Below are 27,878 nucleotides of genomic sequence, written 5' to 3' on the forward strand. Positions count from 1 at the left end.
TAATTCGTAGTTCTCTAAAGTAAAGTTTAGCTATCATATATATATCCAGGATCAATGTCTAGTAATTTTCTCAAGTTTCAGTCCAACAATCGACAATATAGAATAGAAGCGCGGTAGAAACAGCGCTTGCGTGCCATCTACTAAAGATGGCGCCTTGCGGTATTCTACCATTTTAATCCTGCTAGGCCGGCAGCGTGTGTGAAAACTACTAGCACTGAAAGTCAGTCTTGTTTCATCGTCTTCAACGAATATGCCTACTTAAAGCAAGCATTCGCGATTGTCCGCTTATTAGTGCGAGTCTCTGTCTTTTGGTGTGCACAAACAAAGTAATATAAACGATCCTTTGCGATCCACCTTGTGTCTTCTTCCTCCATCAACTTGTTCTCAAACCATCATTTCCTCGGCCCACTTTATGGTATGTATTCTTAATTTTCACCTTTTCTACAATTTTTTCGCCATTCGTTCCAAAATTTTGTCCTTTTCTACGAAGCTTATGTCATTCTTCCTGTGTAAAAGTATCCGTCCTGAATTTTAACTTCAATGATTCAAAATCAGTTGTGAAAGTTCAAATCTGATGCATATCGTTTATTAAATATTTATTTCGCTGTTTTTCATATGTTTCTGTATAGTCTTGATTGTCGTTTGATATATCTGATCTTAATTGTTTGTTTGTATGGTATTAAAATTTTTGATAGGGGTGGCGTGATACCTCATTCGATATTTTATCTTATCTCGCTTTTAGCTTATATTTTCTAGTTATACAAATATATGTATCATAATTTTCATATTTACGTTGTTTCGGATTTTTACAGTAATTAAGTCTCATTGTATTTCAATATAATATTGCATTCCTGTTGGAACTATATTTGCGGTCATTAATTTCAATCTTTGTATAGTTTTCACTTATTTTTTAAAATTCTTACACTTTTCACAATTTTTTATGGTAAATATAATGTCTTATTTAAATGACATTTAGAAAAATACTAATTTAAAAGTTAAACATTCTATTTATTACTTCTAAAGAATTTAAGGAATTAAAATTTAAGAATTTGTATCAATATTAACATTCAGTGTTGACTATGTAAATGTAAGCACATTATATCTGCAAAAACTCTTAAGGGGGGAAACTGCTAAAGAAATCCTGGAAATAGCATCTTTTTTACAACATTGTTATAAAGCAACAATACAGAATTTCATGCCGTGACTTTGTCACGTCGTGTTTGTTGAATGAAGATTTTTGCATTTCGCAAATTTTATGCTAGTACACGTTACTTTCGAGGAAAACATTTTTCGTATAACCGGTGGATATTCAAGTTACTGAAAGCTGAATTCAGAATAGCGCGAAACTGTGGACATGAGAGTAGAGATTTAAAACACGTAATATCCATGAATTATTCCCATATCGTATAAAAAATTTTTTTTACACTAATTTTTCATCAAATTTTTATTATTTCCTCCTTTTATATTCTATTAATTAAAAAATTGAAATTCCCTCTAGTTTTTCGCATGTTGTGTTAAATATTGAATTTTATTGTACGAATTTTTGTATCACAAAAAAAAAAAAAAAAAAAAAAAGATCGGAAGTTCACTTTTTTCCTAAACGTAGGTTATTTATATACTCGTGCAAATCACGTAATATAAATTACTTGTTTCGATTAACAAAGTTTGGAATTTATAAAAGTTTGCAGGACATGTGGTCTATTTTTATCTGGGAGACGTTTAAGTTTGTTATAAAATTTTAATGTGACGTCGGTTCCTCGTAATTTTCACTTTCTTCTGCGCGCCTTGATTATTTCTGTTGCTAATGAGTTGATCTAGATTCTCTTTGTGTGAAGACCTAAAAAATTTCTTAAATTTGACACTCCTTTAACTATATAATTTGTCCCGTATCTTATATATAACTATATTAACTCTATTAATTTTTGGCTTTATTAAGTATTCATGTTATCGACTATATAATTTGTTTCGTATTTTTTACATAGCTATTTTATTAGCTCTATTAATTTCTAGCCTTATTAAGTATTCATGTTATCGATTATATAATTTGTTTCGTATCTCTTACATATCTATTTTATTAGCTTCATTAATTTCTAATTTTATTAAGTATCTATGTTATCGACCGTTTTGTACATCATGTTTCATAGAAAATGTTTAGTCAGAATTAAAAAATACACGGAAATATTTAATACGAATGCTTTGTATTGTATTAAAATACTTATATAAATGTTCATTACTCGTTCTAAAAATTACCGATATACATCTATTGATCCTTAAACTTCTATCTAGAGAAAATTAAGTAACGTACATAAAAATAATTTAAACGATAATATAAAGAATAAACTTAGGTTTAAACAAATAAATAAACCTACATATGCATGCAGGTTAACTTAAATAACAGAATGCAAGCAACTGATTTACATAGGATCAATTCGATAGTCCTTTATTATAGAAATTTGTAATTACCATTTCATGGAAATAGACACAATTTATAATACTTTAAATTGTTAATTAGTGTGTTTCTAGTGGATGACCATGTATTTCACATGTATTTTAAAAGTATCTCAAAATAATCCAATCTTGTGTTAGAAGAACATAAATATCGTTAAGGGGATGTTGCACGAATGAAAACTTACAAACATTTGATATTTGATCATCATTTCTTGGAGTTTATCTTTTTGCCAGCATTATGTGTTGAGTAAATAATTTTTTTTACGTTTCCAAATATCTTTCGCTTTTCCTGGAGAACTTGTTTCCAATTGTGACATTTTTGCAATTCATATGCAATATGTATAATTGCCCTATATTTGAAACGTAATAAAAGAAATGATAGAGAAAGTTATCATGTATGATAGTAGTACAATGCGTATACATACATATTCCATCGTGCACGCGTACATATATGTAACATCATGCAATGCGTGAATATAATGCTCCTTGGAATTCGAACATGTGTCTAACATACCAGTTGCTTCTGAAAAAATAAAAAAAGAAAAGAAGTTGTTCGAATATTAATAGTTAATTTGTTCCTTCCACGAGTATCTTTTATCCATCAAAATTCTGAAATTTTTAAATCGAGCATAATTTTCCTTTCTTTTAAGTTAATTCCAAGTTGCACTCTATATTAGTTTAAATTATACTAATATTTTTGTTTTGAATTTGCCTGCTATAACATTCATTAATTATATTTATATCAAAGCTAGGTTAATTACTAACTAGGTTAATACTTTCAAAAATTTCCCTTTTTCTTGAATTACATTTTAATCAAACTAGACTTTCTGGAAAGGGGGTAATTTCTGCTAGGAAACCTAAAAAATGCTGTAGGAAATAATCACTTTCAGTAAATGGTGTTTCTTAATTCATACGTATTCTCCGATCCGTATTTTCATTAGGTATGCTATAGCTCTACTCAACCATAGTCGATTCAACCAAAACATGGTCATCCGTTACTCCGGTAAACGATGAGCTGATCTGCGCGCGCATTGATGTCTTTTGTCTCTGGGATCACACGGGCGTTGAAACAACGTCTGTTACAACGGACACTGTTTCTTGCGAATACACGTGTATGCTTACACTGCGTTACACACGATCGTTGCGATGAACGTTATTTTGTAACAGATACATTCAATGGCGGATCAAGAAATTTTTCTTAGAGGGGGAGGAGCGAACGGTGCAAAAGTATATAAGTACATCGTTGAACGTTCTTTTATAAGATTTAAAATTTGCTTGTAATTTATATTTTAACATCTCTATCTGATGCTATAGCTTAAATAACTAATTTCACATTACTTGTGCATATACCCAACAAGTTTCGGGATGTGGCATTATAGCTTCAAATAAAAAAATCTTTTTCTTTTTAATGCGTACTTCGAAGTGCGCGAAAAACTATAAAATAATTTATTTGTATTAATATGCAACAAAGAAGTTTCTTGTAATAACAATAGTTCACAATAAACGAATCGAAAAATGTTTGTGAATTATCGGGAGAACATTCTCTATAAAATGTATATGTATATAACATATATATGTATATATATATATATACTGCATATATATAACATTTAATATCTATTTTATGTTAATTGATTTTAATTTATTTAATTTTTATTTTGAAAATATTTCTATTATTATTAATTAAAATTCTTATATTATGAAATTATTTTATTACTATAATAAAATTATTAAATTTAAAACTTAAATTTTCTAAAAATAAATATTATAATAAACATTTTTCAATAATATTTTGTTCAATAACTGTTAATATTTCTAATTATTTAATTTAATATAAATTTTAATTTTTAGATTCAATCTCCCCTCTAATTTTATTTAAAACTTAACATTTAATATCTATATACATATATATATATATATATATGTATATAAAATGTATATGTATATAACGTCTTATAAACTTTCGTACAACCTTTTCACATGTATAAAATGCAGAATATGCGTCAACAAAATCCAACGTCCGTTCTACTATAAATATTTCGAGGAAAAAGTAACGTACATTCTTAGTATGCAGCTTTCAATATATACGACAATATATTCTTATAGCGGACATCACGCCATGGACATTGTTTCAACGCTCGTGTGGCCCTTGTCTTAATCCCTGAATCTTCGGTACACATTTGTGTTTGATTATCAGATCATTCGAGTAATGTAACAGTTGAAACACGTGTATAAGGCCATGGTAATCTCTAAATTTCGTATGTTTATATAACTTCCAATCTTATACTATTTAGAAATGTTCGATTAGTTTGCCATTTCGAGAAAGAATGAGATAAAATGCAAGAATTTGGTCGCGTCGTTTAGTCGATGACGCGGATCCTTGTTTATCTTTTCGCTACGCTTTTTTACTTTCGTACATATGTAGAATAATTCAATAGCGTAGTAACCTCTCAGATGTCTTTGGAAAGTATAAATACACGGATGGATACACGTTAAAAATATAGAACCTAAACAAAGACTCGTTTCAGTCACTGAATAGGTACTAAATATTATACATTGGATATTTAATACAGTACGTTCTGTACAATTGGAAATGTTGGAATGCCTGAAAAGAAAACGAAGAATAGAGAAAAGTGTTTCGGACAAAAGTTATATGGTATTGAGAGGACATATTGTGCTTTTATCTATTTGACTTTGCGCTGATGGCCTTCAAATGGATATATCCACTTTTTTACTGTAGCTGATATTTAGACGTCTCGAAAACACAAAGGCTTGTGTCTTTAGCACCATCCGCTTCTGCTTACAAATATCCAAGTTTGATGGAGCGATGCAAGGAGTTAGATTAAGTTAGGACTGTATAGAAATACTAAGAAACTGCGGTCTTGTGTTTCGGCAATGGCGTACCAGTTCATATCGATGGTTGATAATCGATGGTGAGGAAGACACAAATTTGTAATGTTTTGAAGATATCTGAATTCATCAATAAGAACATATATTGAGAAACGAAGAAGTGCGAAGTCTTTAGAAGTTTCTCGTATTTTTTCAAATATTTGAGCGTTTAAAGTTAAATAGCAGGTACTGTATATGTATGTATATTCTGAGCATTTTTGCACTTTTGAGTTTCCCATAAATGCATGAACGTACGCAGTCTAGTCATTTCATCATATTTCTGAAGAGTGAGAATTCTTAATTCTTTCTATCTATATAACAATAGCGATTAATAAAATTATAATAAAAGTGGTTATTATACAACTAATTGGAAGTTATAAGTACACAATAATAGATAAGATGTATAGAACAGGTGTTAATGAAACACGAAAACATTCCATTCCTAGTAAAGTTACAAAATACATCAATAAAAAATTAGCAAAATATTCGAAAAAATTATTTTAAAGAGAAATAAATTAGTGTTTTATTCATAAAAAATATCCGAAGGATATTAATTAATAAAGAAAAATTTGAAGATGTTCAATTTAAATTTTTAGGTTTTATATAACTTTAGAACAGACTTGTACAATTTTTTAACGAATTTTCGTGGAATTGTATTCCATTCGTTTGAAACATAGCGTTTGAAGCTGTCGATTACAATAATTGATTGGATATTAATAAATGCAAATATGTCTTACATTTAAATATTTTGTATCCACAATGACACAAATCCTTGCTTAAATTGCTATTAAATGATCATAAATTAAAATAAATATAGAGTACATTTTTTGTGTATATGTACTGATATTTACTCAGTGTATATTTACTTCTGCATATATGATAAATTTGTCCTTTTTGTTCATTAATATGCAAGCAACATAGTAATCGTCTGAGGAAAAACATGCTATGTAAAAATTACATTTGAAATACAAATTTCTAACTACGACTCATTTACGTGTGCAACTCAGATTAAATTTACACACAAAATTACAAATATTGATTTTTAAATTCATAATCGTCGTATGTTACATTAGTACATGTTAGTTGCGTAAATGTTTGATAAATAAATCTTATTCCATATATCTTATTTATTATCGCCTCTTATGCGTTTGTGCAATACAACTGTAAAATATTACGCAACGTAAGATAGATTATTTTATAAGTGCACCTCTGCAAAATTAATAATTCTGACTTATACTCTTTTGTTCGTCCAGCAGAGGAATATACGGCAACCATTTCAAAAACATAATAGTACTTCTACGAAAGTTATCGTTTCAAATTATGCTTCTCGATGTAAAATCCTATCTTAATCGCCCTGTCATCCTCCGTTGTTTTCTTCGTTTCCCATGTTTCCTCTGTTTTATCAATAGTATTGAACTGGTTCGCGCATATACAAGTCATAACATTTGCTTATTCGTACGTCAGAACCAGGCAACATTAACTTCTAAACATTGAATTCTATGCATCGCACGTTATCATTCTCGGAAAAATATGACACAAACATATGCTAAAATTCCTGTGCTTCACGTATCCGAGTGCATCAATTCGCAATCGCGATTGTACGTATATTTGCAATGAGTAATGAAAACGTTTGGATAACGTGAGACTAACGTAGGAAATAATTCATCGTTTAAACATGGTATACACAATGGACTGCGATTTGTCGAAACAAACTGCACGTGTACAATGGAACTCGATTTACTCGAACTCTATCTACCATGAATGAACATCGTCGGAATGCGTAATTTATCGAACTCGTTGCTGAGCTCCTGTTATTGCACTAACCCTTCGCGGCGTACCGCTTATCCGAACTAATGACATTCGTAAAACCAATCGTAATGCGTCTTCTGTTGACCCTTTTAGTGTCGAACAACGATATATCGTCGTTAGCAACGCTTGCGAAAAGTGCCAACGACGATGTATCGTTGTGTATGCGATCCTGCTTTACTATTCGCATGACGAGACAATTTTATCTCAAACTAAATTTGTAAAACGTTATAAATGGTTGAATTTCTCTGCGGAAGTGCTGTGTGAGATATTCCATAAATTGAAAAAATTGCTTATAAGTTTAACTTTCTGTTATATTCCGCGATGGTTAATACCGAGACTGTGTATACGCCAGTGCCATAAGATAAAAATCCGATACGGGAGATTTGCTTGAGGCCGTAGTCACAGGTTTCAGATAAGACTGTTTAGAACAGAATATCTCCTTATGTTTCGCAAAATAATCTTGCATCGACAGGACGAGAGTAAAACTTTTGGCGGGTCTGTGCGAACATCGCACACAATTCGTAATCTGTGCAATAAAGGATTACACGGTGTATACACTAGAGATCATCAGTGCTAAGTAAATTATTTGTGTGAGTAATAATAAGTAAATATTACACGCTTTCAATAGCCGGATAACTATAAATGTTTATAATAATGTCAGAATGTTATTTCAGTGGCGTTAAGTGAAGCAAGTAATCCTCACGCTTACTGCGAGAGATTATCATTTAGTTTTGTATTTTAATATTAGGAATTGCGTTACATATAATTGAGAATACAGTATTTATGCTTCATACTCTACGTGTTCTACACCCTTGGACAAAAAGATAGCACATGTGTGCTATCATTAATTTCTCATAGATAGAGTCCGAATTTCCCAAGTTTGACGAATGGCATATAAACAGTACCTTGTAGTAATAAGGTATATGAGCTTGAAACTGTATCTTCGCTATTCCTCTTGTATTTATCAACAATGATTGTGAAATCCGGTCGGCGAAATGATAGCACACCAAGCATTTTGTTTCCATTCCTTAGTATTTCTGTGTATTCTGAGTGGTGTAGACGTAGTGAAAAGTAGAAGAATTTCATTAGAAACCTTACAAATTTCGATTCAAACAATGGGACGTGGAAAACAGCTAAATAGTGAAGAGATTCAAACAGTTTTGAAATTAAAGAAAGAAAACTTTACTATTTCTAAAATTGCAAAAGTTCTCAGTAGAAGTCGGAAAGTCATTTATAATTTACTGAAAGATGTAAATAATTATGGAACAAAAAAAAGCAGTGGGAGACCTTCCGCGATTAGTACTCGTGAAAAACGTGCAATTTTACGTGCCGCGTCAAATTCGCTTCTCACGTCACGTGAAATTGCAGAAAAAGTTGGCGTAAAAACTAATCCTCGGAATGTCAGACGTGTACTACAACAATCCGCGCACATAAAGCGGATGAAATTAAAACGAAGACCAGCTCTAAAGCAGATTCACAAGGAGCATCGATTATATTTTGCAAAAGAACATATACGGTGGAACAAGAAGTGGAGGAAAGTTATATTTACAGATAAAAAAAGATTTAATTTAGATGGCCCAGATGGATTCAATTTTTACTATCATGATGTAAGAAAAAAAAAATTGTCACAAATACGGCGTCAAATGGGTGGAGGTAGCATTATGCTTTGGGCAGGTATTGGGTATAACGGAAAGACTGATTTAATATCAATTCGCAGCAAGATGAATGCTATAACCTATCGTAATTTGATACAAAATCAAATTGCAAAGTACGCAACACATATTGCGAGACAAGATTTTATTTTTCAGCAAGATAATGCTGCAGTTCACACCGCTAAGGTTGTGAAAGAATATTTTTCAACAGAAAATATTGCAGTTTTGGACTGGCCTGCATGCTCCCCCGATTTAAACATAATCGAAAACTGTTGGAGTAAATTAAGCAATGCCGTTTATAGAGAAAATAGGCAATTTGAAAGTATTAATCAGTTAAAAAAGTGCCTTGAAGAGGAATGGAGAAATATATCGCTGGATTATATTAGAAAACTATATCGTTCTTTGCCGAAACGAATGCTGGAGGTGGTGGAGAATAAGGGAGGATCCACACATTATTAAATTTTAAAAGGTTTTTTATTTTTGTACAATTTAGTAGATAATAAACACTACAACTTTTGAAAGTGTGCTATCATTTCGCCGACCGGATTTCACAATCATTGTTGATAAATACAAGAGGAATAGCGAAGATACAGTTTCAAGCTCATATACCTTATTACTACAAGGTACTGTTTATATGCCATTCGTCAAACTTGGGAAATTCGGACTCTATCTATGAGAAATTAATGATAGCACACATGTGCTATCTTTTTGTCGAAGGGTGTACATCAAACTATGACCAAACCATGATTCTTCTTATTTGCAAGTACTGTGTTTATAAAAGAGAACTAATTTTTCCATTATTCCTAACGATTTTGAATAAGTATTATTAGTGTGATATTCAACAAATATTGAAATACAATTGGCATTAATTTATTCTCCCTTTATTTTGTAATATGTTCCGTTTTGAATTATAAATATCATTCTTACATTTCTTTTATGATCTTTTTCTCAAAATTTACCAATTTACATTAAAGGTAAAGTACAATTATGTTATATATTATATAATATATATTACAATATACGCTTAAGTACAATTCTTTCGGTCGCTACTAAAAAGGTTAATGATCGAGAAACGGGATATGTTCTCCTTACACGTCGACTGCCACGTCACCCATATTCGGGTGACAGCAAAGCTTTTGTTGGGCCGTGTCGCCAATATTCGGGAGACACCAAAAGTTTTTAGTGTACCGCGTTGCCCATATTCGGGCGACGGCAAAGTCTATGCTAAGACCGCGTCACCCATATTCGACAGACACCAAAATTTTGGTGTACCGCGCCACTTGTGTTTGGGTGACAGCAAAGTTTCTAATCGGATTATGTCACCCATATTGGGGTGACACTTACTTGACTACTTGAGAAGGGCCGTCGTAAATATTTGAAAAAATATTCCACAGCAAGTAATAAAACTATTGAATTGGTATAAAAGTAATACGAAAATGGTTTATTAAGAAAATTATTTAGAATGTAAAACTTTGAAGCATTCTATACAAAGTTGAGTTTGGTCGGGACAATTTGGACAATAAGTTGTTGTTTTCCTTAAATTCTCCCGTGTCTTTGATCGGTCCGTCTGACGTCTTTTATCTGCATAACATAGTTTGCATCCGCGTCTAATGCTTCTTCCGGAATCATTTTTCCGAACGGCGATATTATGCTGACTCCGTCGAATGCAAGGATTTTTTATATTTTCAGACAACCCTAATAATTTTGCAGCTAATAATTCTCTAAATCTTGTAATATTTACATCCTTCCTTGTTACAATTTTCTGATACAAGTTTATTATTCCGTCATCGACGAACAGCTCAAACACATCATATGGATTGACATCGCCAGATAATTGTCTAATGAGGCCGTCTGTCTCGGGGAAAGGAAATGACTTCTACCGACCACTAAATTCATTCCATTCACCAAATTGAATTGTACTTTCCTCGGTATCGTCAGTTCTTCTTTCTTCCTCAATGACCAATTCTTGTAAAATCTCGTCAACAGTATCTTCGTTACATTCAGTATCACTACGATTGCACTTATTAATATCCGAATCAGAATCAGATGATGTAATTCTATTTATATTTCTATTTCTAGGAAATCTGATTTCCTCCTCATCGCTACTATCGGAATTTGTGTATGCCTCGTAAAAGCTTTCTTTTTCACTGCTATTTGACTCACTGAGAAATAAGTTTCCCATTTTTCTTTTCGACATTGTAACGAATTAGGGTATAGATTTTAAGTTATCTAAAATATCGGTGGGAGTACCTAGCAGAGTACGTTTGGTACAGCGGCACTCGTAGCCTGAAGGAGATTTCATTGAAAATACGCGCGGCAGTCAACGTGTTAAACTTATTGCTCCACCGCCTATGTATTCGAATAGGTGAGTATAAATTCAGTTATACGAACATTAGCTCCTATCACCTATACGAACGAAGAAACGATAGTGGAAAAGAGAGTTAGTGGACTCCCATTATCCGAACGATTCAGTTATCCGAATCGCCCTGCTTCTCCCGAACTGCGTTACTAGAAACAGGGACAAGTTCGTCCCTCAGGTTCCCCCACTACCGTTCTATTCTCCTCATCGCGTCTACAGCTATCGTTGTAGATTGTGTGTAGACTGTAGGCAAATGATGGTGGGAGAGGGGAGACGGGTGTACAAATAACGTTGCGTTGTATAGACGCGACGCGGAGAGACGCAAGAGTGAGACATGCGACGTAGGGGTAGAGTGGCAATGGTAACGTCGAGGGACACTTGTCCCTGTTTCTGGTAACACTGTCATCGAACGGTTTTAATAACTGTCATTGTACTAGCATATAGTTTTACCCGTGTTAATATTCGAACACATAAATACGTAAATAATTTCTTCCTAAAAATAACGTATAATCATACGATAGATTTTTACCGCAAAAATTATCTTGTTTTGAATTTTTACTTTCGTGTCGCAACAGCTTTATCATGTTCTTTATTTTTAATTATTTTTCATATTTATTTTATCTGATAACAATTATTCGTCATATTTTTCATTATTTTATTATTACTTTCACAATGAGTATCTTTGAATTCTATTAGACACGTGTGAGATAAAAACAGAACATAAAATTATGCATCTATTCGTCTCGTCTCTTTTGTATTCTTTGACCTGTTTATTTCATTATTGTTATTACGAAACGATTTTAATACAGTTACATAAGATGAAATAAAAATCATGATGATTATCTTTATTATGGAACAGAACGTTCTTCCTTATGTAATAATGAAATGTTTTTTGTCGAAGTAAATTCTGTTTTCTTCTTCGTTAGATTTTATTTCTGAAGAAATGAATTCAGATTTGTTTCACAGATTAATAACGATATTACTCGGTAGTAGTAGTTTATATGTGTGTAATTTTTATATAACAATCAAGAAAGAGTAATTCCACGATTCTAAGTAATTATATATCGCTTATTTACGTTACGTATCGAGCAATTCTTATTCTACGAAAATGAAATAAATAATATTTATCTACGTTTAATACAGCCTTTTTTATCTTTATATTTGATCGAAAAATTTCTCAATGTTTTTACATTCTTATAACTTGATTTCTTCCACTAATATTATCTTATTGTATTTATGTATTCGAAACTTATTGACTTGCAAATTAATTTGCAGATTTAATCAACTTGCACAAAAATAAAGTTATTTTTGGACATATTGACATCAAATTTAAAAGTAAAATTATGATACAAGAATTCATTATACAACAAAGTAAATTTTATAATAACTGAATCTTCTGTTGCGTGTACGAAATAAATAATCGTTTAGTGATTATCACAATTATAATGCAATTATGATAACCCCATTTGTCAGTATGTAATTATCCATTTATGTTATAAATGAATTCTACACAGCGAAGTGAATCAAATACGTTATTTTACCTGTTCACAATGGAAATGTCAGTTGTGCTGACATTATTCATTCTTCCTTCTTGCAAATCGGAATGTCAGTTGTGCTGACACACTGTTTCGTGTCTCACAAACGTACCTCGCTATATGCGTGCGAAAATACCTTTCTTTTTTATTAATGTAATCTACTCGACAGTGTAATAAAAATTATTTCATCGTAAAGTCAAACGAATCTCCCTTAATTTTCATTACAAGGATTATTTGTCTAAGTAATTATTAGTAAAACTGTATGTGTTCAAATAAAATCGAAGTTTGTTAAAATTAAAGAGACTTAATTGTTCGAAGTTGAATAATTGTCGAGAAAAAGTCGAAGATATGAATCGTATATTTGAAACTACTAACGATATTTTCCACCCTATAGGTCCATGCTAATTACTCTGTAATTTTCAGAACGTGTTTGAAATATTTATATTATTAATATTATTAATTAATATTATAATATTATTTATTTTTTATATTTCTTTAAGTATTGAATATATCGAGTTTCTGGTTAACATTGCTCAGCAAGCGACTTAATATTTTGAAAAAAAAAAAACTTTATCGAACCTGCGCCGAACATAACGCTTTTACGTACGTTGATATTGCTACGAAATGCGATACCCAACAGCGAATATTTCGATAACGGCATTGTTAACGGCCACCTAGTGGCCAGGGACGTGCCCTGAAAATTATGAAATTTTTGTAGCCGGAAGATGAGATGTTAGATTTTAGTGCGCGAAAAGTAACGTATTTTACAAATACAAATTCGCAGTTACGTTGTTATTACATTGGAATGGCGATATGTCTGAATCATAGCTTATCTTTCTCATTGCATGCGTCACACGCATATGACGCACTAGTTGCTTTCTACAATCCTCAGCGTCACACGTATGTAGACTAAAAGGTCTAAAAACTGCTTATATTCAAACATTTACAACTATTAAACATTTTCTTTTATTATATATATATATATATATATATATGTATAATATATATATATATATATATATATGTTGTATTACGTAGCATATTGAGAACCTTTTTATCTTTTTAAGTTAACGCAGTAAAATTGTATATTGATGGAAAGTTGAAATACCGATGTGGCATTTGCTTTAATCGCAGTTACCAGTAACGGCTCAACCATAACTTCTTTTCGATGACTATAAATTATTCTTAATATCCATAAAGTTACAAATTTAGGCCGTGGGTAGCGGCTTTTTCCTTAACCCATTTGCATCATGGCTCTGCTTAAGAGGACTGGTCCCTTCACCGCGCTTAGTCGGTAATAGGTGTAATAAATAATGTCCGAATTCCTCATGGAGTCTATCGAAAATTTACTGTTCAAAACGATTGGTAAACAACGTTACTTCGCAAGCATCGCATCTTACATTCTTTATAACAGAGGAAAAAAGTAAAAATTATTTATTTAAAAAAAAAATTATTTAGATTAAAATGGACTAAAACTAAAAATAAAATAAACTAATCTTCAGTGCTTTCTCATAAACTTGGTTCTTAATTGCCGAGTTAATTAATTCAAATGAATTTATTCGGAATATGAAAGTGTTTATAACTCCTGCAAGTTATGTAAAAGGTAAACAATCTTTTCATAACTTTAGTTGCCAAAATTCTAAAAATCTAAACCTAGAGGAGAAAACATATCAGAATGAAATATTATATAGTTTTAAGAATCGTTGGATATTCATCGTTTAATATTTTTGATGTCACCTTACGTACACTTCAATGTCATATGAACGTATATACAACCTTTATATGCGTCCTGTAACTCACGCAAGCATGTCGGATATCAACATACCGTGGCTTATCTCCATCCTCCTTTCGTTTCTTTACCAGTTATAACAACACTGGTTATTACATACAATGGGTTAAGAAAAAGAGATAATTTCTTGTAAATTTATCTCCTTCTGTAACTGTTCAAATAAATTAGTATTCGTAAATGGCTACTGTTCGCGTGTATCTGCATTCGAAATTTGTCTGATTCATCGAATCTATGCCTAGCTTAATCGTGATCTCGCAATCCAATGTCAATGTCAAGTGAACGTACGATCGAAAAGTGGAAGAGGAACGAATCGCGTGAGAATCCCAACTTGTTGACATTCTTGTATTTGATAATAGCCAGATGATACTTGCCAGATCGTTTAACCTCTTGCCCTACGGCATCGCGTGAGACTCGCGATATGATTTACGGGTCAAGGAAAGAAGTCACGTTTGTAATTGATATATATTACTCATTTGTTTCCACAATGACATTATTGAAAATGAGTTAGTAACATAAAGAGGAAAAAGAAGTTGTCATTGGTACTTTATAAGAGTGAGGTTATAAGTGAGGTTATAGAACTTACCATACGAGGCGATTTGGGTCGCTATCGCATTGTGGCGTTTCCAATTAATATGCGTATCTATCTTTGTAATTGCGATAAGCCTCTCAAAAATAATTTATAGTCATCGAAAAGAAGTTATAGTTGAGTCGTTACTTGCAACTGTAAAGCAAATAGCATATCGGTATTTTAACTTTCCAGCAATATACAATTTCATTACGTTAACTTGCAACGAGGAAAGAGAGACAGAAAACGAATTTTATTGGTCGGTTTAGCGCATTTGAACTCCCGCCGTACTTTCAATTGTCTCTCTGGCAGACATTTTCTATTTCCACATTGGCGTCAATTTTGAAACGTTATTTCTAACGATAGTTAGTGAAACAAGCGTTACTTAAGGATAATTGATAACTGAATACGATCATCAAATTGTTTCCAATTTTCAAAACGAATCATTTTGGAAATGAGGCCTTCTTTGAATGAAATTTGTCCTTTGGAAGATGCTATCTTCACGATAATAGTAGTATTTTTGCTATCAACTCGAGGCTATCGTAAATTTTATCAAGTGTATACATATACATTAATGTAGATACATATATATTATCTATCTTATTAATAATGGATTTAACATATTTTATAATAAATTATTTTATGTGATAAACAACTCATTTTCTCTAACTTCATTTTATTAGAATATATTTCCATTTATCAACTTTAATGTTCGCATTGACATTGATAACATTCAGTTTTCGAAGCAATTTTGGAAATTTTTTTACTTTCACTTTTTTTCATATGCTGCTAGGTTGTATGTTACATATTAGGATAAACCTAATTGGAACCTGTGTAATTGGCGCGTGTTTGAAACCACTTCGATTACTGATGGAGAAATATTTCAAATAAAAGTTGTACGGTTTCAAGGGGAACGTAATTTGACGTGATTAATTTTTCCGTAGGAGAATGGACAGAGAACACATGTAAATGTCAAATTTTTAAGTTGTTATTGACTTATATATTATTTTTGTTTTTCACATATAGATTCTTTTTCTACGTCAAAACGAAATATTATAAATTGTTAATTCTTGAAATATTTTACCTTAATTTCTTTTTCGCCTAAAATGTTTCGAAGAATCGATAAATATAAAATATATACATAAATATGTAAAAGAAGATATAGCGCCATTTAATGAAACGAACTTCACCTTTATATAACCTCTACGCATTCTCCGACAAAAAGTACTCATAATACGTTAAATTATATCTCTTCGAAACCGTTTAACTTTCATTTAAAACATTCTTCAGTAAAATCATAGTCTTAAAAATAACTTCCAATGTATTGATATTCACAACACAAGGTAATAAATTTAGAATGACGCACGACAAAAAGCAAGAATTCTGTGAACGGACATTTATTTATATAAGCGGATTTTTTTTATATATAAGCGGTTATTTGTAGAAAATAATTATAGAAATAACAATAATTGTATGGATAAGTAAGAAAATGAAAACGAACTACGTGTCGCGATGTAGGTCATCGTTGAAAATGAATATTTTCTCTAGAGGTGGGTAAAATTTTGAATGGGAAGTGCGAGAAAAGTATGTCCGGATGTTTAAAGACTGTTAGCGCGGTGAAAAAGAGAAAGGAGGCAAAGAGTGATTAGAAAAAGTCGGTTGTGGTGTGAAATATTAAATGAGGTATACCACGGAATAAATTAAGATAATAATTGTAAACGAGCCTTTAAGCATATAGTCTTTAACAATACAGAGTTATCGTTATACGAAGCATTGGTCTCATTTGTGAATTTGTATTACAATTTTTCAACGTTTATATCGACGATTATTATATCAACGGTTTTTAATATTTATATTATATATATATTTATGTACAGTTGATAATTAAAGATATTACCGACAGTGATACAATTATTTACCGCTTGAAATTTTATCGGCGCTGCAGTGAGACTTAGGTTAAGTCAGTTTTCGGCCGGCTAGACATTTGAGTATTAGAAATTTTTAAAATAGCTGGTCTCGAATAATAAAATAAAATCACCTTGAGAGTTTTATCATATATATAGGACCTTCCCTTGAAAAGTAAAGTTGCATTTTACAGAGTTGCGATGGACGTCAAAACAAAGTTAAAGATTTAATATTTTAAAGATCATTTAGAAAATCAAATTCTAATGGGTTTCTGCATACATAAATTACTACCTATACTCTGAAAGATATATACAATGCATATTCTTATTTTCCAATGAAGTATTTTTTTTTATCAGATTTGCCATTTTATTTTCATAGAGTATCAAATTCTTCCACTTCGAAAATGAGTTCTAAAAAAATATTATTTGATATTACCTATCGGTGTAAATTAACGATTTCCCCCTTGGTATGATGAGACTAGAGTATATTCACCGAGGGGAAAACCTACTAGATATTAGACTCATAAATTTGTTTAAAATCTCCCACGTACTGTCAATTTGCTGTTTAGAACCTACATTGTATCTATTATACCTACATCTAATTATACATATATATACGTAATATATATGTATATATATGTATATATATACGTATACATATATATACTTAATATATACGTATACGTAAATAAATGAAAAATTGTATATGATTTATTTTTATATAATTCTGTGCAAAGATTAATTAAGAAACTTTAGTTATTTCATTTGCTTGTTAGTCACTTTAACTAAGCTGAAAAAAAGCTACTCATAAGAAAAAGTAAAAGCGAACATCAACATATTACCACTTTAATAACATAATACCTATATCGAATATGATACACCGGACGCCAGTCATTCTAAGCCCCACGTTTCGTAAATAATTCCGCTCGATTTCTGAACGTTTTATGTGTCATTCCTGAGAGTATTATAACACCCTACACAAATAACTTTCAGCGTACTACAAAAAATATTCTTTAAATACATGTATAATATTTAGTCGTGTTGATGTATAAAATGTATAAAATTCTTTGAATTTAAAAGTCAAAACTAATTCTTAATAGGTAAAAATTGAGCATTTTTAAAATTGTATAAACTGTGACATATTAAAAAAGAAACAGTGAATTTATAACAAAATGCAAGATATATTTGTCACTATTACCATTATATATAAAACATTTTCCCGCATTTTCAATAATTAAAGAAATAACACAGCTGTATTATAAGAATTCATTGATAATTTCAGCCAAATCGTCAACAAAAAATAAGTATTATATCTGCAATATATTCTTACACGTGTTATTTTTACAAAGAAATATGTATTTCAATACATTTTTTAATACATGATGTGTACATAATTTATGATGCATCCTATGAACACATTATTAGAAATAGTTAAAAATGATTTTTTAACCCCCGGCTCTTGCTTAACGAGCTTAGCGTTGCATCTCTTTATCGTTATTTATTATTGAAGAAAGCAAAAGAAGCAGATATTCTAATTTCTAATCGAGTTGAAAGCTAATTTCCTTTAAATTTCTTGAGAAGTAAGTTTACAACGCTTATTCCCGCCATTACTCGTTATTATAGAAAGCAAAAGAAACAAGAACTCTGAGTTCTAAGTTAATTTCGTATTGTTTGAAAATCGCATTAGTGCAGATAATACCAATACTCTGATGCAATATTTTCGCGCTGGTAAATGTAGAGGAATAGTCATTCAAGCCATATGATAATAATAAGTAAAATAGAAAAGATTTCCAAGACGCTAGGTCTGGCGCCTCCTACGAGACATCTGGTGATTTATAATTGAACTTTCGAAGACTAGTGTGCCCGCGCTTTGATATGCACTACCGATCATAAGTATTTCAATACTTTTAAATCATTATAAATACCATTTATTGTAGCTTGAAAATACGTACAAAATTTCTTCATAATAATAACATTTAATTGTACAAAAAATTTTAGCAAAAAATTATCTTATTTCGTTTGCGTTCCGCAAAACTTTGAAATAATTATAAGAAGCTTTATAACGATGATAATAAGTTATACTAGAATATATAAAACGATAGAGACAGAAATCTATACAGACACTGTGTAACGTCACTACCCGTTCAGAATGGTACAAATGTTTTTAAAATATTAAGGAAATGTTAATACATTACAAAAAACGATAAATAACAAATTTAATAACACTACTCTAAATAAATATAATGATGTTACGAACACTACAATTCAATAGAGGTCACTGTACAGTGGTATGCTCAATACATGTCATTATGAATTATTTTACATATGAAATGAGTACCACGTATAATGTTGATCTTTAACCTAATAATCGAACTGTTCTTTAATTAAAAACTTTTACAATCGTGAAATTAAAAGATAATAAATTCAAACCAATTTTAAGTACCGATTGTAATTTTTCCAAGTATATATAAGTATGACATAATTCATTATAGGAATTATATCATATGTGCGTATAGATAAATCGAATATATCATACGAACTTATATCGTTTCAAGGCAAGTGCTACAACCTTCGAATTGTGGAGAATTTATCTTATCGAATTTTTCAAATTTTAGAAATAAATTATTTACTATAGATCCTCCCATAACCAAACGAATAGTTAATCAGCTTGACTTCTAAAAAGTGATGTATCAATGTAATTTATTATTACGATTGTAATTTATTGTATTATTACGATTTATTATTACGATAATGTAATTTATTATTACGATTTTTATTTTCCACGATGCTTATACATAAGGAGTTGATTTATTTCATTTAATTAAATTATAATTCATTCGAGTAATTATTTGACGTTGAAAGAAGATACTTGAATATGTAAATAAACTAATATCTGCTAATGTGCATTAATATGTATGTATGAATATTCACTCATTTCTTGGATTTTCAAGAGTCAAAGTTCATGTAACATACTTCTCTATTTGCGTTTTTAACACTTTATCAACAATATAATATTGCCTGATTATATTAATTATTATATTATTATATTATTATTATTTCAATAGAATAAAACATTAGCATCTGTTATTAATTACTATGTCAAAATTAATAACATCGACGTATTTTAAATTTTCGCAAAATTGTTTTAGAATTTGCACGATAAAACGCGTACTCGACAAATTTTCAAGCGTCATTTCCTCAGAAGTGAACGATCCTATGAATAAATATTATTCTATGTTTCCGACTTGTTTTCACAGGGAGTGCAAATTTTATATTTTATATTTGTATGTTGTATAGCATACATGAAAAAGGAAATAGTCCTGGATATTTTAATTTTATTATGATAAATTTATCACATAAATTTATTAAATTCATATAATTTTCTAAAATGCAAAATATTATATAATAAGGGGATTTATAAATTGGACTACTTAGACTAAAATTAGAGATTAGATAATTGATTGATATAACAAATGTTAAACTATAACATTGAAACCAATTCTAAACCACTGAAATTGATTAATAGTAATACGTATATAATAAAATATATTGTGCATGGTTATTACTTCATAACCTCAAATTTAATATTTGCAGCGTTATTGTATAGATCCTATGTAATAAGAATTACACAGAAATCTGCATACAAGTAAACTATAAAACATAAATATTCCACCAATTTCGTAATTGGCTATATGTTGGCCAATCATTAATAAGTTGATGATTATTTAACCTATGGCAATATGCGTAGATGAACAGGCAAGCTGTTGTTTACGTTATTAACTCCGTCTTTCTCTTATAGATGATAAATTAATGATAAATGTAGAAGGCAATAAAATATTACTTAATTATTATTACGAGCTTGTATAATAAGCGGATTATTAATATAAATAAGAAAGTAATAATATTTGATATAATGTTGGTTTTTACTATGCTATCGAGCTAGTGTTATTCTTATTCTTATTACGTAGTAATTACTATCACATTTTCTTAAACGATGGTATGCTGTTTCTGTGCAAATTGCTTTAATTTTCACTCCACTCTGTATAAACTAGCGAATTTTTTTTTACATATTTTCTCATTCGTACCTCTCACATATTTCGTACACTTTTTCATCATCTATATATATATAGTGATTCGTCATAAAATGTCTATCTTTAACGATTCGAATGTAAAATCGAATTTTTCTAAATATCAAGATTAGCGAAATGTAGCAACGAAATATCGGAAAGCTAGCGCCGATATCAATTTAATTCTAAATCAATTCCCAGATTTGCAGACGTCTTTGGGATTATTATACTTCCATGAAACGCGATAATTCTTAAATTAATCATCAATAGCCTTCTTATATTGTTTTTGAAAACTTTTGTAAACTTTGTACTCTAGTCTTTCGACTCTTATCAAAGGATTATCCAACTATATCATTAACAGAATAATATATCTTATCAGACCCGAAGTATATTTACAACTAAATTTATCCTGTTACGAAAACTAATTCATGGGTGTTTGATTGAAATTTCACAAAAGATTCCCTTGGCATCGACTTTTACTACGAATGGAAAGATGACCTTGAAAATGTCTCCGACCAAATATTTATTTCTTACCTCAACCAAACGAAATTCTCTGAAAAGTGTATATATGATGCTTAAGTTCTCCGAATAACTTCTCTAAAAAAAATAGAAAAAGAAAAAACGCTTTGTCTTCTTGCGACATCATCGTGAACCTAACACGTGTTCTCAACAAGCGATTGCATAAGGGTTTCGACTTACGTAGAGTAAGCTCCTGCCTGGCTGTATCACCTATTCTGGAACACTCTACATGTATATTTAACTAACGAACATGTGCCGATGCGGTGTGTCGTCCGATTGCTGAAGAAGCGGGATAATTCTTGTTGATATAGCATGTGATAATAGTAGTAACTATTGTTACGCACAGATATGCTGAGCGATTCATTATATAGAAGATTATATACACAAAGTCAGAATTTCTTCTCATGCTCATGCCAGATTCTGGATTTATGCTTTTATTCATTCATATATTTGGGCGTTTATCTTCCTCAACCCTCTTGTTTGCTGGCAAATACTCTTTGTCAACTTCTTTATTTGGTAACAATTGTTCTTTTGTTTGAAAATAAATATTACTAAACGAAGGGAAAGAGAGATTCAAAAGACTCACAATTGTCAGTTGGTGGCAGTTCTCAATCATTGTAGCCAAGGTGGAATGAAAACATAGGGGAGTAGCTGATATTTCTTCGTATTTATTGTAGCATCTTTGTACAGCTTGTTATAGTATTCTGATTTGAGTCATGAAAATTGTTCGTTCTGACGTGGTTTGTTGTAGCATACCTTACTGTATCACATTTGTAATTTATCCTTTGCAAAATTTTTAATTTTTATTTTAATTTCCCAGATTAAAAAGATATCTTAAAGATTGTTTTCTTCTCTTTTCCAGTCAATAGGCGACGGAAGCAAGAGGAAGTATAATTTCTTTAACTCTCCTGCGGCCAGCGAATAGAAAAAAGATACTTCAAGATGAACAAAGTGGATTATATGGAGGTCACTGTACCTAACTATTCATATGTCTTCAACTTCGAAGAGACATTCATTCATATGGATACTAAGATATGGATGACGAAGAATTGGACAAACTGTTTTTACTATTGTGGCATTTACATGATCCTAATTTTTGGAGGACAGCATTACATGTCAAATAGACCAAAGTTTGAACTGAGAGGCATACTCGCACTATGGAACACACTGCTTGCAACGTTCTCTATTATTGGATTTACTAGAACAGCACCAGAGTTGATTCACGTGTTAAGGCATTATGGGTTTTACCATAGTGTTTGCATACCTAGGTAATTGCACTTCTGTATCTTATTCTGTAAAATATAATAATTAGAATATTACTTATTAGTTAGATATTATCATGGTACCATTTCTTATATTTGATATTTAAAGCTGTTGATATTTTGATAGTCTCACTCAAGCGTAGAATTCAATGCTTGAATGTGTATTTATTAGAAAATGTTCTGTGACCTCGATACCCCTGATATACAAATATTTGAAAAGTTTCAAAGCCAAACAGTTTTATTCAATGTTTGCATATTTTCTTTTCAGCTTCATCGAACAAGACTGTGTGTCTGGTTTCTGGACGTGGATGTTTGTCTTGTCGAAGCTTCCAGAACTCGGCGACACAATCTTCATCGTGCTACGGAAACAACCACTAATCTTTTTACATTGGTATCATCATATAACGGTTCTCCTCTACTCGTGGTTCTCATACTCGGAATACACAGCATCAGCCAGGTGGTTTGTCGTAATGAATTACTTTGTTCACTCCATAATGTATACATATTATGCTTTGAAAGCAATGCGATATAGACCACCAAAGGGGATCGCCATGCTGATCACTACGCTACAATTAGCACAAATGGTTATTGGTTGCCTTATAAATATTTCGGCTCACCAGTACCTGGAAAGTGGCCAAATCGATTGCCACATTACGCGTGTCAACGTCAAACTTAGTCTGCTCATGTACTTCAGCTATTTCGTACTCTTCGCTAAATTTTTCCAGAAGAGTTATCTATCTAAATCTAATAACAAAGTAGGGAAGAAGGTTTACACTAATGGAACAGTGGAGTATGACAAGCTCAAGGTTAATTAAAGCACACTACAATTTTTGAAAACTTTTTCTATAGACCCTTTCCAGGAACATTCCTTGAAAACGCTTTTCAATAAGATTTCTTTCAAAGGCGTTATGAAAATGCATTTCAAGAAATGGCCCTTGAAATTTTTTTTAGGAATCTTTGTTAATTCAAAGTCATAAAAACTGGTTGCAGTAGGATAAAGGTGGTGAGAGATAGAGTGGAAATTACTTGAAGATATAGCACATTGAATTTTACAATAATATTAAATGTTGCACACTGAATTTAGTAATAAATTTCATAATAACTTCTTTAACGCGTCTCACGCGTTAAACACGTTATTACAGAATTAATGAAAAAAGAAGGAACTTCTCCTTAGGGACGTCTTGAAACTTTTGTTTATCTAGGAACGATTTCAAAATAAATTTCTTGGTGAACTGTTTTCTTTACGCTTCTTTATGAAGTTAGCAAAAAATTTGGTAGAACGAGGATGGAGACATAATATTTAAAAACATACTAAGAATGTATAATTTAATATTTAACTATTTAATAATGAAAAAAGAATATTAGATTTGAACAAAATTCGTCAGCGAATAATTGATATATTCTTATTACATTTCATATGTTTGACACATTTATTGTTATTGGAAATGTATAAATATGTTGAGATATCATAAAGAATATAATGATCTGCATATGTAAAGTATGGATAATATTAAAAAATATATATCCTGATCGATCTTTCGTAAGAACATCTGAAATCTTTTTTCACATTGCTCGAAAAGAAAAGAAAACAAACACAAAGAATTGTTCCCAAATCTTGTTCTACCGGAATAACGATAAAAAAAGAAAGAAAAAACGAATTACTTTTGAAGAAGTCAGAAAGTATGGGGAAAGAAAACCAGAAGTGAAATTTCATCAGGCCTACCTCCAGAACGAGCTAAGATATTCTTCGTAGAAAATAGTAAAACAAGACGATAGATAATAATCGAAGACCGAAATCGCAATCCCAATTGATGACCATTTAAGAAATGAAAGAAAATAATAATAAAAAAAGGAGGATTTATAATTACTATTTTCTATCGTGACTATTTTGTGCTGCTAGGAATAATAAAACGGGCAGCTTGCCGACGTCTTTTTACTTTCAAAGTGCAATCAGTCTTATAGAGAGTGTTTACTTTTTTTGTTTATAAATATTTATATCGCATAATTTATTTTGTATGAAACTTTTGTACAAATTATTATTTATATTTATACTGGTTTATTTAAATCATTGCTAATAAAGGCACTTTTGGCATATCACAACGAACACAACAACTACAATTTTTATTCAAGTCATTGGGTGTGATAAATCTTCAAATGATAAATTTAATCAAGACAAGGAAAGCAATAGAAATGGATTCTCTTTCACATAATTTTGTATCATTAACCGTCATGGATACGGACAACCTGAGCCAATAACTAGAATTAATTCTAAAGTCAATTCACGCAAAGATTTCAAGAATTTGTATTATGTATCAAGTATGTGGTATATGGTATCGTTATGAAAAATATTAAGTGTTCTGTGCAATATACCTAGCTACCACTGAACATTTTTGTTAATTCTTGTAAAAGGGATGATTTTCGATTATTTATGTATACGATTATATATGTTTTATATGAGTTAATAATCTGTAAGCAAGAATTGAATGGATACTTTCTGCAGGAATGGCTGTTCTTTGAAAGATGAATTGTTGTCCGATTCTAGTCGCATAGTCAGGATGAGAGCATTTTTTAGCTGGAATGGAAATTAAATTAACGAATTCAATTTTCAAAACGATCATTCACGCCGCTGATCGACGCGCACTTTCACATTTGACATTTTTTAAACGTTTTCTTTGTCCACGTTTTGTATGATACTTGATTGGATGCAACGTTTTGTTCTTTCTGTGATTTATTACATTCTTTTTAATTCCTCCCAAATCGCACAAATATTGCCAATGAAAAATTCGGAACCCGTACTTTGACTGAAGTATAGGTTAATTAATTTAATGCAGAGACTTTAATTTAAAAATAAGCGTTTAACTTACACGAAGCGGTAATAATTATTCCAGTTTGTGTATGTTTCTTTTCTAATTGTTTGCCTATTTGGTTGAGAATGTTGGAGGGGAAAAACCAGTCCAACGAACAATATTTGATTTAACAGTAAATATTTCCAAAGTGTTCTTACGTTCGATTCAAATTTGCTTATTTATTTAACAGGTTAATATTAAAACGACGACGATAATACTCGTCGAAAGGTGCGTGTTTCATTTGGTGGATAAAAAGAATTTAATTACTCGCGCGTTAGGTATTTATAAGTAAGTTATACTGTGAACGTGATTACGCGTGACGCAAGGTGAATAAAGACAAATACGCAAACTAATTTGTAAAAGATATTTGCAACAATTAAGAATTTTAATCAACCATAAAAATATATGTTGTAAACATATATAAAACATACGTATGATTAGATTCCATGTAAATTTTACACGTATGAAACATATTTTATTCACCTATGCAAATGTTATTTTCATGTATAGAAAAGAAACAAACAAAGTTTAGGTTAATATTATATATTTAAAGAATCTGTTACGTGATTGTTGAATATTACAAAATATCGTTGAACGAAATTATTGGAAATACTTGCGTTGAAGAAATTTTCCTAGATATCGATCATGCAGATGATCACTGCTCTCTTGTGTCGATGCTGTAATCATAATCGATTGATCATTAAGATATTAGTTATTTGAGTGCTGCTTTTATTCACCGATAGCGCTGCAATCGGGTTAATTCTAAAGCTGACTTTCCCATAGATTTTTCATAGGGGAATTATAGAGAGAAGTAAAATAACTAAAGCCTCAAATATTTATACAGGTAATATTAAAATTAAGCGTTACATTTACTACGTCGCAGGAAAACATTTGTAATTGCTCTGTTATCGCCGTTGATTGGCGGTAATCGCGTGTAACGTTTCAGCGAAATTTTTTTAAAGAGAATTGAAAAGAGATAGTTTTTTAGATCATTCAGAGCTAAATACACAGAGAAGTGTAAAGATAGATTCGACGACCGATTAATTAAGTAAACAGACAAACTTGGACTTTGAAACTTGAAACAAGAGTAAGGTGATGCTTACGATTGGAACAAGTGAATGCCAACGGAATGAAAGCAAAACTTTAAAAGAGGTTCGACGTCAACAACGAAGTACGAAATACAGAGAAACAAAAAGAGAATCTGTCTGCTTTGATATCTGTTTAAACGAATTCTAGAACCTTCAACTTCTCTCGTTGAGTTATAATTGAGGAATAAGGGGGAAAACAAGGAATATCACAAAATAGCTTCCTTGAAAAAATAAAGTTTCCATATTTTAGCCCACTAGAAGGGGAACAATATTCGATCAATTTAACTGTATTATTCGTAAAATAAATTATACGCCTTAATTAAATGTCATAAACGAGAATGATTAGTAAACTATTAATTATTTTTATTTGCCTTTCGCTCCAGTATCTACAGACATTATTCCCTGTTTTCAACGAATATATAAAATCTTTAACGTTATCTTATGGAGAGATTTTGAACGTTGCAAGCATTATGATTTGTTAGTACTGTAGTCCGAGTTCTCATACACAAAGTATGTTACAAAATGTAAAATCACGAGAAATGAACATTCCTTGTTTTTCTTCTTCCTATTCGATGAGATCAATGGAAGATCAGTAAATCCGTAGGAACAATCTAGGGAGAAAAATATTTTTTGACTCGACTCGATTTCCTTCTAATATAATTTAATGCGCGATGAGAAATAAAAACTGGTCTCATTGAAGAAAAGAGGACGAAAGAGAGAAAAATTTGTATGTGTGTATGTGAGAAAGGAATAAAATGAGCGTGATATGAAAAAAATACCATTGTATAATTTCTTTTTTTCTAAATTGATGTTCATATAATTTCATTTGTTATTATATATGCTTTTTTTTCACTATACATAAATATTGTATATGAATAATAATAATAATTTATGATGGAATGTGTGAAAAAGATGTTTATTTTTTAATTGTTGGATATTAAATTGAATTTTCTGATTCAATTTCTTGTCACTCCACCAAACTTAATATACTTGGACCTGATTAATTACTATATAAGTGTTATAGACAAAAATATCTTGAAAGTTAACCAATCTCAAATATGTAGTATTCGACGACCGGTCGTATATAGACCTTGTCGTACGACTCACCAATGTCGGTCCGATGGAATTCGAACTGGTTTGTTTCTT

The 27,878-nt window shown here is 30.8% G+C and overlaps 2 protein-coding genes across 3 annotated transcripts in view; both read left to right on the forward strand.

Moving 5' to 3' along the window:
• The first annotated feature begins 122 nt into the window (after positions 1 to 122).
• LOC132914565 (elongation of very long chain fatty acids protein 6) lies at positions 123 to 27,643 on the forward strand. Of its 2 annotated transcripts, none has more exons than XM_060973771.1 (3): positions 123 to 415; positions 22,399 to 22,804; positions 23,067 to 27,643. In XM_060973771.1, exons 2-3 carry the CDS (start codon positions 22,479 to 22,481, stop codon positions 23,611 to 23,613), a joined length of 873 nt encoding a protein of 290 aa, XP_060829754.1. In that variant the 5' UTR covers positions 123 to 415; positions 22,399 to 22,478; the 3' UTR covers positions 23,614 to 27,643. The 2 variants fall into 2 exon arrangements, with proteins under 2 accessions (XP_060829754.1, XP_060829755.1); XM_060973772.1 differs by lacking the exon at positions 123 to 415 and adding an exon at positions 7,489 to 7,736.
• Positions 16,037 to 27,878, forward strand: part of LOC132914570 (chromatin modification-related protein MEAF6) — an 84,202-nt gene continuing 72,360 nt past the window's right edge. Inside the window, exon 1 of the mRNA XM_060973777.1 lies at positions 16,037 to 16,040. The gene's annotated coding sequence lies outside the window, so the exon portion shown is untranslated. The remainder of the gene's footprint in view (positions 16,041 to 27,878) is intronic.

This window comes from Bombus pascuorum, chromosome 15 (assembly GCF_905332965.1).
Source record: "Bombus pascuorum chromosome 15, iyBomPasc1.1, whole genome shotgun sequence".
In the NCBI taxonomy this organism is placed as follows: Eukaryota; Metazoa; Arthropoda; class Insecta; order Hymenoptera; family Apidae; genus Bombus; species Bombus pascuorum.

What these genes read in the sequence shown, in the direction of transcription:
- LOC132914565 (XM_060973771.1), top strand. Translation starts at nt 22,479, where the DNA reads ATGAACAAAGTGGATTATATGGAGGTCACTGTACCTAACTATTCATAT. An exon ending in CATAGTGTTTGCATACCTAG is followed by an intron (nt 22,805 to 23,066) that starts GTAATTGCACTT and finishes TTTTCTTTTCAG; the next exon opens with CTTCATCGAACAAGACTGTG.